Genomic DNA, 12,518 nt, shown 5'->3' on the forward strand with positions numbered 1-12,518 from the left:
GTTCATTAATATCCCATTTTCTTCTACAGCTTTTAATCAGGTCTGTGATGAAAGTATTTTACAACGAAATATGCAATATGCCCTTTTTGTAATATCGCTGTTTTGTAATTTGAACAGATCCCATTGAAACAACTAGTGATAGGACAAGAGGACACAGCCTCAGGCTTTGCCAGGGGAGGTTCAGGTTGGACATTAGGAAGCATTTCTTCTCAGAAAGGGTCATTAGACATTGGAAGGGGCTGCCCAGGGAGGTGGTGGAGTCACCATCTCTGGATGTGTTTAAGAAAAGCCTGGACATGGCACTTAGTGCCGTGGTCTAGTTGCCATGGTGGTGTCAGGGCAATGGTTGGACTCGATGAGCCCAGAGATCTCTTCCAAAGTGCTTGATTGATCTTTATATACAAAAATCAGTGATCAAAGCATTTAGGATTTGAAGCCTGCCCTGAACTATGAGGATTTTGGTAATACTTGCTGGCTGAACCTACACACCCTTGTCTGGGCAGAATGCTATATGTATCCAACAACACAGAAACTCCCTCAGATGTGATTCCCTGGACCATGGAGAGATCCCATTAGATCTCTCTCAGTGGTACTGGATATGTCATCTGCAACAGGTGTTGCTGGACAGGCTCAAACAGTCAGAAGCCATGAATGGGACCACCCAAAATCACAAGACTGGCATTATTAATGAGATTTCACATCAACACAGCTGTGATTTTGCAGCTTTCTAGTTGCAACTGAATCAGGCATTTTTAGGAGTTTCTCATCAACCATGTGGACTAGGAATAAGTTTTTAAAGAAACACAGGCTGAATCCAGAAGTTAGGCTTGAATGAACGTTCATAATATCATGGTGGTGGAGTCACCATCTCTGGATGTGTTTAAAAAAAGACTGGACATGGCACTTAGTGCCATGGTCTAGTTGACAGGGTGGTGTCAGGGCAATGGTTGGACTCGATGATCCCAGAGGTCTCTTCCAACCTGGTTGATTCTGTGATTCTATGATTCTATGTCCACACTGGGAATAAGGCAATGCTGGCACCTCACCCAAGTGCCATGAGTGAAGCAATGACCAAACCTTCAGATGATGTATCAGTTAGCCCTTGTGATGGTGCAATGCCCAAGAAACCTTTCGCTCAGCTCCCTGAAGACTGAGCTTAGCCTGCCTCTTGCCACATGGTAGCACGTGGACAGTGCAAAGAGGCCGGTGACTTTTCTGGCATGTCCTCCTACCTGCAAATACGTTCTCCTAACCCAGCTCCAAGCCACATCCCAAAGGGGTGCAGAGGTGTTCATATCAAAAGGATTGCATGGAAAAGAGAATAGGTAATTAAGCAGATTTGCAAAGAAGGAAAGGATGAGAGAAGAGTTATTCTTCTGAGGAGCTTAAAACCAGAGGGATGGTCATGCTCTTTGGAGCACCCAGCATTTGAATATTCTGAGTAGTTTAATAACTGGTAGCAATCAATTAATAATCACTGGTAGTAATGCGGGCCGGATTTTTATTTTTTATTAAATGGCATAGTTGGACTTGTTCTGAGGTGATTCACACCAGATTTCTGACTCAACATGTCCCATAGCACCCATCCTTTACGTGATTTATAGCAGCTTTTGAAGTAAAAACTGGATGACTTTGATCCAATTGATTTCTTTGAATCCAACAGGATAAATAAGCAGGCATCAGACCAGGTCTTATAAGAGCAAAGGGTAGTTTGTTTTGGTTTTTTTTTTCCTAAATGTCTCTATGTGCTCTAGAAATGGTATCAGACCATGCCAAGTGGGGTTTTGACCCTACTTTATTCTGATATTGTATTTACAACTGTACTGTCAGCTTTTCTGCCACGAGAGTGTGAGACCAGGTGCAGCATCTAGGGAGTGTTATTTGTTTTCTGATCCCTTCCCTGGGGTTTCCTGCTCTGCTAGGCTTTCTGATCTCTTTTGCCTTTTTTTTTTCCCCTTTTTTTTTCTTCTGGATGAGGTTACTTCTATTGAGGCATGGCCCAGATCTGTCCTAGTCTACTCTGAAAGCTGGTAAATGAGTAAAGCTGGGCTTCGGGATTGAAAGTGATGTTAAGGCAATTGTATTCACACATTTCAAGAGAGTTCAAATTGCTTGGGGGCAGGGGGTGTACCTGTGAGTCGTTGTATACATCTTTGATGCTTTAAGAACGATAGTTTTGAACATGTCTATTTGTTGTGAAAGCCTGCTTAAACAGAGAAAGTTAAAGATAATTAGGAGCCCTTTTAAGAGCACTTTTCTAGATATCCACAAACCCATAAATGAAAAAGATAACCAGAGCACTAAAAAAAAAACAATTAAAAAAAACAAACAAAAAAACAAGCAGGGACAAATAAACCAATACCTACAAAAACCAACAACAGCCTGTTTTAGAGGGAAGGTAAAAGCTGTTGTAGAGATATGGACAAAGGATAAATTGATAGCAAGCAATACAAATTAAAAGCTTGAAAAAGATAAGAGTGAAAAAAAAGGTGTAAGAATTTTGTTGTTCAGGATGGTTAAAAAGAATAAAAAGGAAAATTTAGAGTATACTAAACCCAAAATAAATCCTAATGGTATTGGTTTGTTACTAGCTAGAAATGACAGATTTATTTATAACAATGCTGAGGTTTCAATAAACATCTATATTCTGTAATTGGAAGAGCTCCTGGTTACTTAATCCACATCCCAGGCTAATGAAATACTTTTCATTACACTAGCAGCTAGAAAACATGCTATACATCATCTAATAAAGTAAGATGCTTCTGAGAGAAACAAGACAGAGTAATTTTGCATGCAAGAGTTTTAGAAGAGCAAGGCTAAGGCTAATTGGGGATCATTGATCTTTAGTAAAAGAAGGGTGGAAGTGTTCCCAAAATGTGGAGAGAGGAGCATGTGTCTGTAAGCACAACAGCCTCACTGCAGAGCCATCCACCTCACGTGTGTCTTAGGAACAATAACACCCCATCTGATACGGGACCCATAAATAACAGGGTTGTGGGTAATATTATGATTATAATTGAATAATAGCATACTTATAAAAACAGAGAAATTAATAGCCATCATCTTATGGGAAAATAGACCTTGTCAAGTTAAATTAATATTTTCTGTGAGAATATGTAACTGGTTGGTAGAGTTTGAGCATTTGTCATCGTTTGCACACATCATAAATATAGAATCATAGAATGGTTTGGGTTGGAAGGGACCTTAAAGATCACCTAGTTCCAACCCCCTGCCATGGGCAGGGACACCTTCCACACTAGACCAGGTTGCTCCAAGCCCCATCCAACCTGGCCTTGAACACTGCCAGGGAGGGGGCAGCCACAGCTTCTCTGGGCAACCTGGGCCAGTGTCTCACCACCCTCACAGGAAAGAATTTCTTCCTAATGGCATTTGTCTTGGTGACAGTGAATAAACACAATGACTGGCTAATACAGTTCTTGGAAATATAGGTGGTACCTATAAGGGAGCATATAGAATTCGTATTTCCTCTGAGGTTGGCCTTGAATCTCTCAGTCCCTTCCAAGAAGGGTGTTGGTGAACTGCAGAAGGTGCATGGAAGAGACCAGAGAACGATGCCTGATCCTGAGTCTCTAAGAGATGATGTGACTTAGCTCAGTGAAGAGCCTGTGAAGAGCTGACTATCCAGGGAAGACAGATTTATGTTCCATTAGCTGGATGGACAGGCAGGAGGGTCTAGACATTTAGAAACGCTTGGATGGGCACCAGAAAAAGCACTCTTCTGGATTGCGTGTTGCTGACAACTTCTACAGTAAAATTAGTTTGGCTTTTTTTTTTTTTTTTACTATGAAAAGTGCTTTAGTCCAAAACAGAGATAAATCAGGAAGGCTCAGTGTCACGTGTTAAACTGGATCCGAGTAGATAATCACTACAGAATCAACAGCATGTGTTGATGCTCTGTTGGTGCCCAGCCCATTCTCTCTGCTTTCTTGCAGAGCGATTAGGGAGGTGGAGGGAGGCTCTGTCTCATTGCGTGAGGAATGTGTCAGTGTGTGCATGGAGTTGAGACCTGCAAAAAACTTCTCTGCCACTGAAGGCAGGTGTGCTGAAGTCAGCAGTACGGAGAAGTCCAGGCCATCTGTGATATACCTAAGGCTGCTGAGCAGCTTGGCTCCATCTGGAGATGCTTTGAGCTTGCTCCTGGCATTCTTGCTAGGTCTCCTCCTCTGAGGATGGTCAGATGTGGTGAGGGGACATCTTACACCCATGTTCCTCCAGTGAAGGCATACGGCCCTTTTGCTCTGCCTCCACATCCTGTCCCAGGCTCCAGTGAAGCCCAGATTATCTGCATGGATCCTGACCTTCTCCCCATCCACTGCATTTCTGCACTTACTCTTCGCATTTGCACCCCATATGTGACCACCTTTCAGGAGAGTGGTCTAGACAAAACACAGAAGCAATGGGTGGAAAACGACTGTACTTTTTGGGTGATGACTGTACATTGGCACATGAGGCAGAGCATGAGATTCCCCTTTTCCCTGACTTAGCCCTTAGTGCTCACATGGAGATGGAGCTGCAATAACTTTTTCCAGTGAAACCATCCCACCTGAGGGATGAAGGCCAACTTCACATGGAGCCTTTGCCACCTATGACCCCTTCCCATTCTGCTGCTCTTCCCCAGCCTGAAAGGATGCCATGAGAAAGCAGGGACTCTATCCCTTTGATCTCTTGAGGTCCCTCTGGCCATGAGGCTGGGGCATCCCTGCCGTGCCCAGAGCTCTGGGGTTGCGGGGGAGGTCTGAGGGGGGTCCTGTCTTGGCCTGTGGAGACCCTAGACCCAGAGAGCTGGAAGAGAGGGAAGAAGGGGAGGGCGGAGGGACAGCTTGGGGAGGGGGGCTGGCATCTGTGGAGTAATCAAGGGGGGTCGTGGGGGGTGGGGAAGGTGTGGGGGAGGCGTGGAGTCACATATTGGAGTAATTGGAGGGGAGAGGGGAAGGGTGCATTCCCCTATGGGGATCATGTGGCTGGGGGAGGTCTATATGGAGGGGGGCGAGATGGGGAGTACGTGTTTATATGGGGTGTAGGGCAGGGGTTCAGGGAGGGGTATAATGGGGTGTGGGACAGAGCTATGGGGAGAAGCAAGGAGCAAGGAGCAAGGGACAGTTCTATAGGGTTATGCATCCATATATGAGATATATGAGACAGGGTTATAGGGTTAGGGAGGTGTATGTGGGATATGTGGGACAAGTCTATAGGGTTATGCATCCTCTATAGGGTTATGCATCCTTATATGGGGTGTATGCCACAGGTCTATAGGGTTATGCATCCTTATGTGGGGTGTATGTCACAGGGATATAAGGTTGTGCATCCACATAGTGGGTGTGTGGGATAGAGCTGTAGGATTAGGGAGGTGTATATGGGATATGTGGGACAGGACTGTAGGGTTATGCATCAATATATAGGATACGTGGGACTGGGCTATAGCATTATGCATCCTTATATGGGGTGTGTGTCACAGGTCTATAGGGTTATGCATCCTTACGTGGGGTGTATGTCACAGGGCTATAAGGTTGTGCATCCACATAGTGGGTGTGTGGGATAGAGCTGTAGAATTAGGGAGGTGTATATGGGATATATGGGACAGGATTATAGGGTTATGCATCCGTATAGAGGATACGTGGGACTGGGCTATAGCATTATGCATCCTTATATGGGGTGTATGTCACAGGGCTATAGGGTTATGCATCCACAAAGTGGGTGTGTGGGACAAGGCTATATGGTTGTGTGTGCATACATGGGATACGTGGGCTATGGGGTTAGGGAGATGTATATGGGGAGAGCAAGGCAGGGCAGCCCGGGGGGTGAAGGGGGACGTTTACATGGGTGGGGGGCGATGGAGGGGTCAGAGTGGGGCGGGGGAACCCAGGACCAGGACTAGAACAACCACGTCCAGGGCTGGTGGTGGGATGGGGGTGGTGTGCGTGTGGGGGGTGGCCGGCGGGGGGGGCGGGTGGGAGGTGGCGTTGGGTAGGGGGGGGGGCACGGTGCCCTGACGGCCGCTCTCCCTCTCTCCCCGCTCCGCCGCTCCGTCCCTCCCTCCCTCCCTCCAGCAAAGCCTCCGCCTCCGCCTCCCCGCCCGGCGCCTGGTCCTGGCGCGGCTGCCGAACGGTCCCGCTCGACGCCTCCCGGACCAAGTGCCTGTGTGACCGGCTCTCCGCCTTCGCCATCTTAGCCCAGCTCAGCCCCGACATGGTGAGTCCCGCCGGCGGAGGGAGGAGGGAGGAGCAGAAGTAATGGGGAGGGAGGGGGGACACACACCAGGGGAAAATAAAGAGGGAAGGTAAGGGGATGCGAGCGGGATGGAGCGGAGCATCCTCGGCGTGGAGGCTTTGGGGTACCCGCGCCAAGGGACGCCGGGGACAGAGCCGAGCCCTGCTGCAGCCCGGGGTTCGCCGGGACCGTGGCGACACACCGTGAGGCTTTGCATCACCCTCCCCCTTCCCCACCGCCCTTCCTCGCCCCTTCCCCCCGACCCTGACCGCAGCTTTGGGACACACGCACCGGGGCTGCTGCTGCACCGCTTCCCCCCTTCCTCCCACCCCTCCATCCCTGCGCTGGCCGTTTGGCTATGAAAACCCCTAAACGTGGGGGGCGACCAGCCCCCTCTGAGCGTGTTCACTCCCGTGGGCTCCCCACGCACGAAATCTTCACACGTGTCTTATTTTAGGAGGGAGGGGATCACCCTGCGCCGCCCCCCCCTTCCTCTCCGCGGCTCCGCCGCTCGCCCGTGTCCCCCTCCCTACCTCGGGGGTCCTTCTCGCTACCCCACGCTTTTGGTGGGGGGGTGTGGGGTGGGTTCCCCACTCCGGAATAAGGGACCGTGGAGGGGAAGGAGTTGCGAAGTTTTGGCCGCTGTCGGTTCCACGAAGCCGGTGCCGCGTCTCGGACGGAGCCTCCGGAAAAAAAAAAAAAGTATGAGATTCCTAGAAATTATCACCGGGCGGCTGCACCCTGAGTCGGAGAGCGGAGCGGGTGCCAGGGCACCGCAGGCGACACCAGGGTGGTCAAAAGGGGCTTTGCAGGTTCCTCTCTTCCACCTTGTGCTCTTTAATTTTTTTCCTTTTTTTTTTTTTTTGAAGTAGTTCTTCCCTTTTTGGACAGTTTCCAGGTTCATAGAGCAAAGCCCCCTTCCCTCCACCTAGTGCTTCTCCATCTGCCTGGGCACTGGGAGTTACTGGGCCCTTGCAATTATTTACTGATTATGCTTTGCTCGTTAAATGCTGGCTTAATTCAGCAAAAGGCGAGGGGAAAGGAAGAAAGGAAGGGTGATGGTGGTAAAAGGGGGGTGGGGGTGTCACATTTTCCAAGATGAAGGTTTGGTTTATTATTAGAAACACTAATGTATTTGGTCCACTAGTTACCATGGAAACAACATCTGCACTGAAGTGGTTTTAAAGACACAGTGTTGGTTGTGTTTGCCCGGGCCCCGTGCAGGCCCAGCCACTACAGCGTTGTGAAATGGGCTCTGGGGCGTTGGGTAGAGCCGCTCTCAGGGTCCTCTTGAGAGAGGCACTGAGCTTCTGGTCTCGGGAGAGATGTGCTGGTTGAAGGATGCTTGAAGGTAGGACCAGGACTGGGTTCCCACTTGGAAGGGGCCTGGAAGGAGCTGGTTGCATTAATGCTGATGTCCTTGCATTCATCTTCTTCCATGGTTGTTGTTTCCCTGCCTTCCCACTGGGCAGGCTGGGGTCTACGTGAAACTGAGCAGGAAGAGAGGTAACCTGATGGGTTTGTGCTCTCCAGGAGTGGTACTCACCCTTCTCAAGGCAGCCAGGCCGAGCTCTGGTGAGCCAGCCAGGACCCATCTCCTCCAGCTCTGTACCCTGCTGCTCTGTACCTGCCCTGTGAGCCTGCAGGGCTGGATCCTGCTAGCAGCAAGGCTTCACCCTTCAGCCCAAGCTACAGCAGCTGAAGTATCTGTCTCCAGAGGTTGTGATGACCACTAGGATGATTGGTGGGTGACCCTTGTCCTATACAGGAAGAACTCTGTGCTGTCATTGCAAGCAACCCAGTCCTGTCAAAGTTTAGGGAGATTGCATGGTTGGAGAAAATAAATTGTGATTTCTGCTGCAGGAATATTTCTAAGTCGAAGCCTGAAATGAAGCCAGCCCACGTATGCTGCTCAACAGCTGGTGAAGGTCCTCTGCTGAGCCTTCTTCTGGAAGTGGGCAGAGGACCACGCAGTGTGGGAGGAGAGAAAGGAGGTTTTTTTGGTTTGGCTAAAGTAGAAGTTTCTTTAACGGAGGGCTAAGTCTTTATGTTCACACAGTGCTTGGTATTAGTTAACTAAGCAGCTAGGGAAAAAAAATGGTTAATTTGAAGTGGCCAGATACTGCTACTCTGTCAGCTCCAGGTGTTTGGAGTGTCACCTGGATAACACAGGGTTGGTGTAAGCCCTTCATCATCCATGCAAAGGGCTTGCAGAGAGTGGGCTTGGCTGCAGGAGGATGCAGCTTCCTTCTCCCCAGGAATGTTTTATTATATCTGCAACTAACCTCTCAGCTGGTCCTTTGGGGTTTAGGCCTAAAATTGCTTCCTTCATCCTCTTTCCAACTCCGTTGGCTGCTGGTTGGGTTACATTTTCATAATTCATTTTTTCCCAGACTAGAGTCAGCTCATGAGCATCAGGATGAGTCCTTTGGCCATGCTCGGAGGAAAGCTGGGGCCTGGCTACCTCCTGAGTCCCCCCACTAAGCAAAGCCCAGGGTTTGTTGACGCTGTGGAGCATCGTTCATCCAGGTCCTCATGGTACCACCCTCAGTTTCCTGGCTGAGTGTCGTTCTGAGCAAGCCACGCTGCCTCCCTTCCCCAGAGGTGGCATCTCGTCATCGTTGGTGTCTGCGGTGGTGACATTTATAGTACCGTTTTTCATGTGCCTTTGGAGATCTCAGGACAAGAAGCTCCGTCCGCCAGTGTCATTAATATTATTTATTGCTATAAATCTCCCTTCTGGAGTCTTTGGCCCTGGCAGTTTGAAATATTTGTAACCCTGGTACGGGCACAGCTTCTTCGCAGTGACAAAGGACCAGGAAAGGCTTGTGGGGGATGACTGAGGCAGCCGGTTCGGACTTGCCAAGGACAGAGTTTCCCCGGGCTGGGCCCTGAGACTTGATTATGTGGCAGGGAAAGGAAACAGTTTTCCTAGATTTCAGTGAAGTTAGGGGCTGAAGGTGTTTTGAATCAGTTTTGGAGACAGACGTCCCTAAACCATGATAGAGCTGTTCAGATCCAGCTCAAAAGCTGGAGTTCAAATTTGACTCTTTCTCTGCACCCGATTTCCCTTGGACCCGGGTATTTCGACTAGACGGAGGCAGCCTCTTGCCCTGGTTCGGCACGATTGCTGTTAGACCATCATGAAAGATTAAAACATCTTAAATTAAGGAACACAGATAAGCTTTTTGGGGCTGTCTTTTCATTTTAATTTTATACCATGCCTAGCTCGGTAGGGCAATGGTATTGACGTGCTTTGATGCTACACCTGCATCATAGTGGTGCTAACAGAATAAGGGCAAAAGGAAATTGCAGAGCCGTGTTCGAACTATACCTTTGCAAACCATGGTCAGGCTGATTAAGAGTCTCATGGTGATGTTTTTTTCAATAATTCCTGCCAGTCTTGGCAATTTTTTGGAGGTGGGAAGAGAAGAGAGCGGGAGCCTGAGGATGCGCAGGAGAGCCTTTCACTCTTTGGTTGTCTTGTTTGAGTTTGGCTCCTGTTGTCTCTTTTGCCTACCAGCTCATGACTGGCCTTTATAAAGTCAATCAAGCTTTAAAGCTTGGTTCTTACAGCACTTAGGAACGTAGTAAGACTGTACAAATATATCTCTGCTCTCTCTTCCCCTCCTTGCTAGCCTCGTCTGCAGAGATGAGGCTGATCAGAATTCGGCGTCTGAGCTCTGCTCTCATTTCTAGCGTTAGCGAAGGTTGAAAGGTGCTGATGGCAAGAACTTGTGTGGATGCTGAGTTATGTCTGGGCTGAGTTTTTGGAACATCTTATTTACTGACAGGCAAATGATTAGCTGGAAGGGTTGTACAGCACCTGTGTATTTTTGGGGGGTGTCTTGTAACGGACCAAACTACAGAGCTGACTTGGAAGCACGCTTCTAAACTCCTCTCTCAACTCACAACGTTTGCTTTTTTTTTTTCCTGAAAACATCCCGATGTTGTGTGTGCAGCAGAGGAGAAAAAATCCTTTTTACCCTGGGGAAATAATGAAGCATGGAGCGTAGGTTTTCAGTGTACGTCTTGGCTGAGCGGGCTGTGTGAAGGGAATCAACATGCAGGTCTGGTGTGATCTTGCTGTATCTTGAAGATCTTTCCTCTGAAAAGATTGCCCTGTGCTACAGGAGGTCTGTGTACTTCACAGAGAGTGTGCAGACACAAGGTGGGTTATTTTAAGGTCCTAAAACTCTGTAGGGCCTCGCTTGCACAGGGAGTAGATCCAGGTTTTCCAGCAGCATGGTTTTCCCATGGAAAAATGTTGATGTTAGTGAATTAAAATATTTTGTAAAGGTGTAGCTGTTCTGACAACATTTTGATGGAAATTATAGCATTGTTTCACTTAGGTGAGACTGGAGCACTTTATTTGGAGATGAACTTTTTAACATTTATATTCTACCATCGTTTATCACGTGAGATTTGAAGTCTGTATAGTAACAAAGCCTTTTGCATACCTTGAGAGCAGAGAGTTCTCACGTTTACAGTAGTTCCAGGTTTCATTAATAATGATGATGCTTCTGCAAAATGAACTCTTTGATTCAGAAGCTGGACTTCTCTGCTGAAGGGAAGTTCTCAGTTTTGCCTAGCTTGAAGTCTTAAGGCATCAAACCGCTGACCGTTTGCACAGGGGGTCTACAGAAGAGTTTATTAGATGGTTTGTGTATCTGGGTGTGTTGGCTAAATTACAGGGCTGAGAGCTGTTTTTGTGCTGGTAAGTGAAATTGTGACCTTGGGCTAATCACTTCATTCTTTTCCATTTCCCCCACCCCAGCTGCAGCACCCTTGCAGGTGACATCCCAGGCTGTGTGCATCCGTATTTGCACAGTGCCCCAAGCCTGAAGGGTGCTACAGAAAGCACCGAGTGCTGTCATTTCCCTGACAGAGCATTAGGAGCCTCCGTTTGCTCAGTTAGCAAGAGCCGTGCCAGGGCAAACATTGCTGAGCTGCAAACATTTGGGCTTTTGAGGTCCAAATCCTCTGCAAGCCTCCCGCGCTTGTGCCATTGGCACCTCTTCCTGCAATCACCCCATTCTCTCTGGGATGCTGCTGTGCACGGAGTGTCTCTCAAGAGCTGATTGTTCCTCTTGCTGTGGATTCATTGAACTGGAAATGTGTCCTAAAATTTCCTGGCGATTTGTGCTCTTACTGCTGGACTATCCCTGGATATGGAGAGGCCAAAGTGACGAAGGGACACTCCAGCTGGACTGCTGCCCATCTCAGGAGAGCTTTGTGGTGAGACTGGGGGAGGTTATGGTGTAAGTGCTGCTGGGAATTCTGGGGTTTGCCCATCTCCTGCTCCACAGCAGGAGCAGCTGCTGTGTTTTCTCAGGGGTACCTTTCCCCAAGGTGTGTGGTAGCCCGCAGGAGCAGGCTGTGATTCTGCAAACCACAAGCCTGTCATTCCTTTGCTCACCAGGGATGCTCTTCACTAAACCCCATATAGTCCCCCTGAGTTGCAGCAGGTGTTGCTAGCATGGAGAAGATAATGTACGAACCAGCTGTGCAGTTTTTCCCTCCTAGACTCTGTCATAAGTAGAGAGGACGTATGATGCCCTTAGATGGCCAAATGGGCCAACCCACAGTCTAGCTCCCTCTTAAAAGAGTTGCATTCTTTGTCAAATGTGGCCTCTTAGCAGAGGACGCAACCCTGTGCAACGTGCTCTAGAGGAACCTGCTTTAGCAGGGGGTTGGACTAGATGATCTCCAGAGGTCCCTTCCAACCCTTAACCATTCTGTGATTCTGTGGGGCTGAATTGTGATCCTACATTGTCACTTTGCTGGGAGCCACCTGCTTTTAAACGTTTACTTTGTCGTCGCTGACCTGAAGTCTGTCAGTAGGCCTTGCAGGGAGAATTTGGGCTAAATCTCATTTGAATTTGGAGAGGACCCGGAGTCAAAGTATGGATGAATTATGTGGGGTTTTTAGAAGAAGGGGATTACTGATAGAGCTTCTGGTGCACTCCAGGTGCCAGGGAGCAGAGGAACCCTGGGTTTGTTATTTTGGTGGGAGATGTGGATGGAGATTGCCATTGCTATATGCTGTACACTGATATCTAAGAAGGGATCCCATCAGCAAATAAGTGATTGGTGTTTGCACATATATAGGAAAGGAATCAGAGATGAGGGTGACAGGAATTCCCTTTCAGTTCTGTGCTTCTAGGAGGGACAACACTTGAATATATTAAAAGAAGACAGGTAGCTCACAAGGTAATAATAGGAGGATTTGGCTCAGCATAATAAGCAGTCATCCAGCATCCCACCTCCTTCGCGGCTGTCTGCGGATT

The 12,518-nt window shown here is 48.4% G+C and overlaps 1 protein-coding gene across 2 annotated transcripts in view; it reads left to right on the forward strand.

Moving 5' to 3' along the window:
• Nucleotides 1–12,518, forward strand: part of ADGRB1 (adhesion G protein-coupled receptor B1) — a 297,647-nt gene that overhangs the window by 199,108 nt on the left and 86,021 nt on the right. For both annotated transcript variants that reach the window (XM_068395729.1, XM_068395728.1), the window contains one exon: nucleotides 6,069–6,210. In XM_068395729.1, the coding sequence (XP_068251830.1) occupies nucleotides 6,069–6,210 (142 nt within the window). The remainder of the gene's footprint in view (nucleotides 1–6,068; nucleotides 6,211–12,518) is intronic.

Source organism: Nyctibius grandis, chromosome 3 (assembly GCF_013368605.1).
Source record: "Nyctibius grandis isolate bNycGra1 chromosome 3, bNycGra1.pri, whole genome shotgun sequence".
Lineage (NCBI taxonomy): Eukaryota > Metazoa > Chordata > Aves > Nyctibiiformes > Nyctibiidae > Nyctibius > Nyctibius grandis.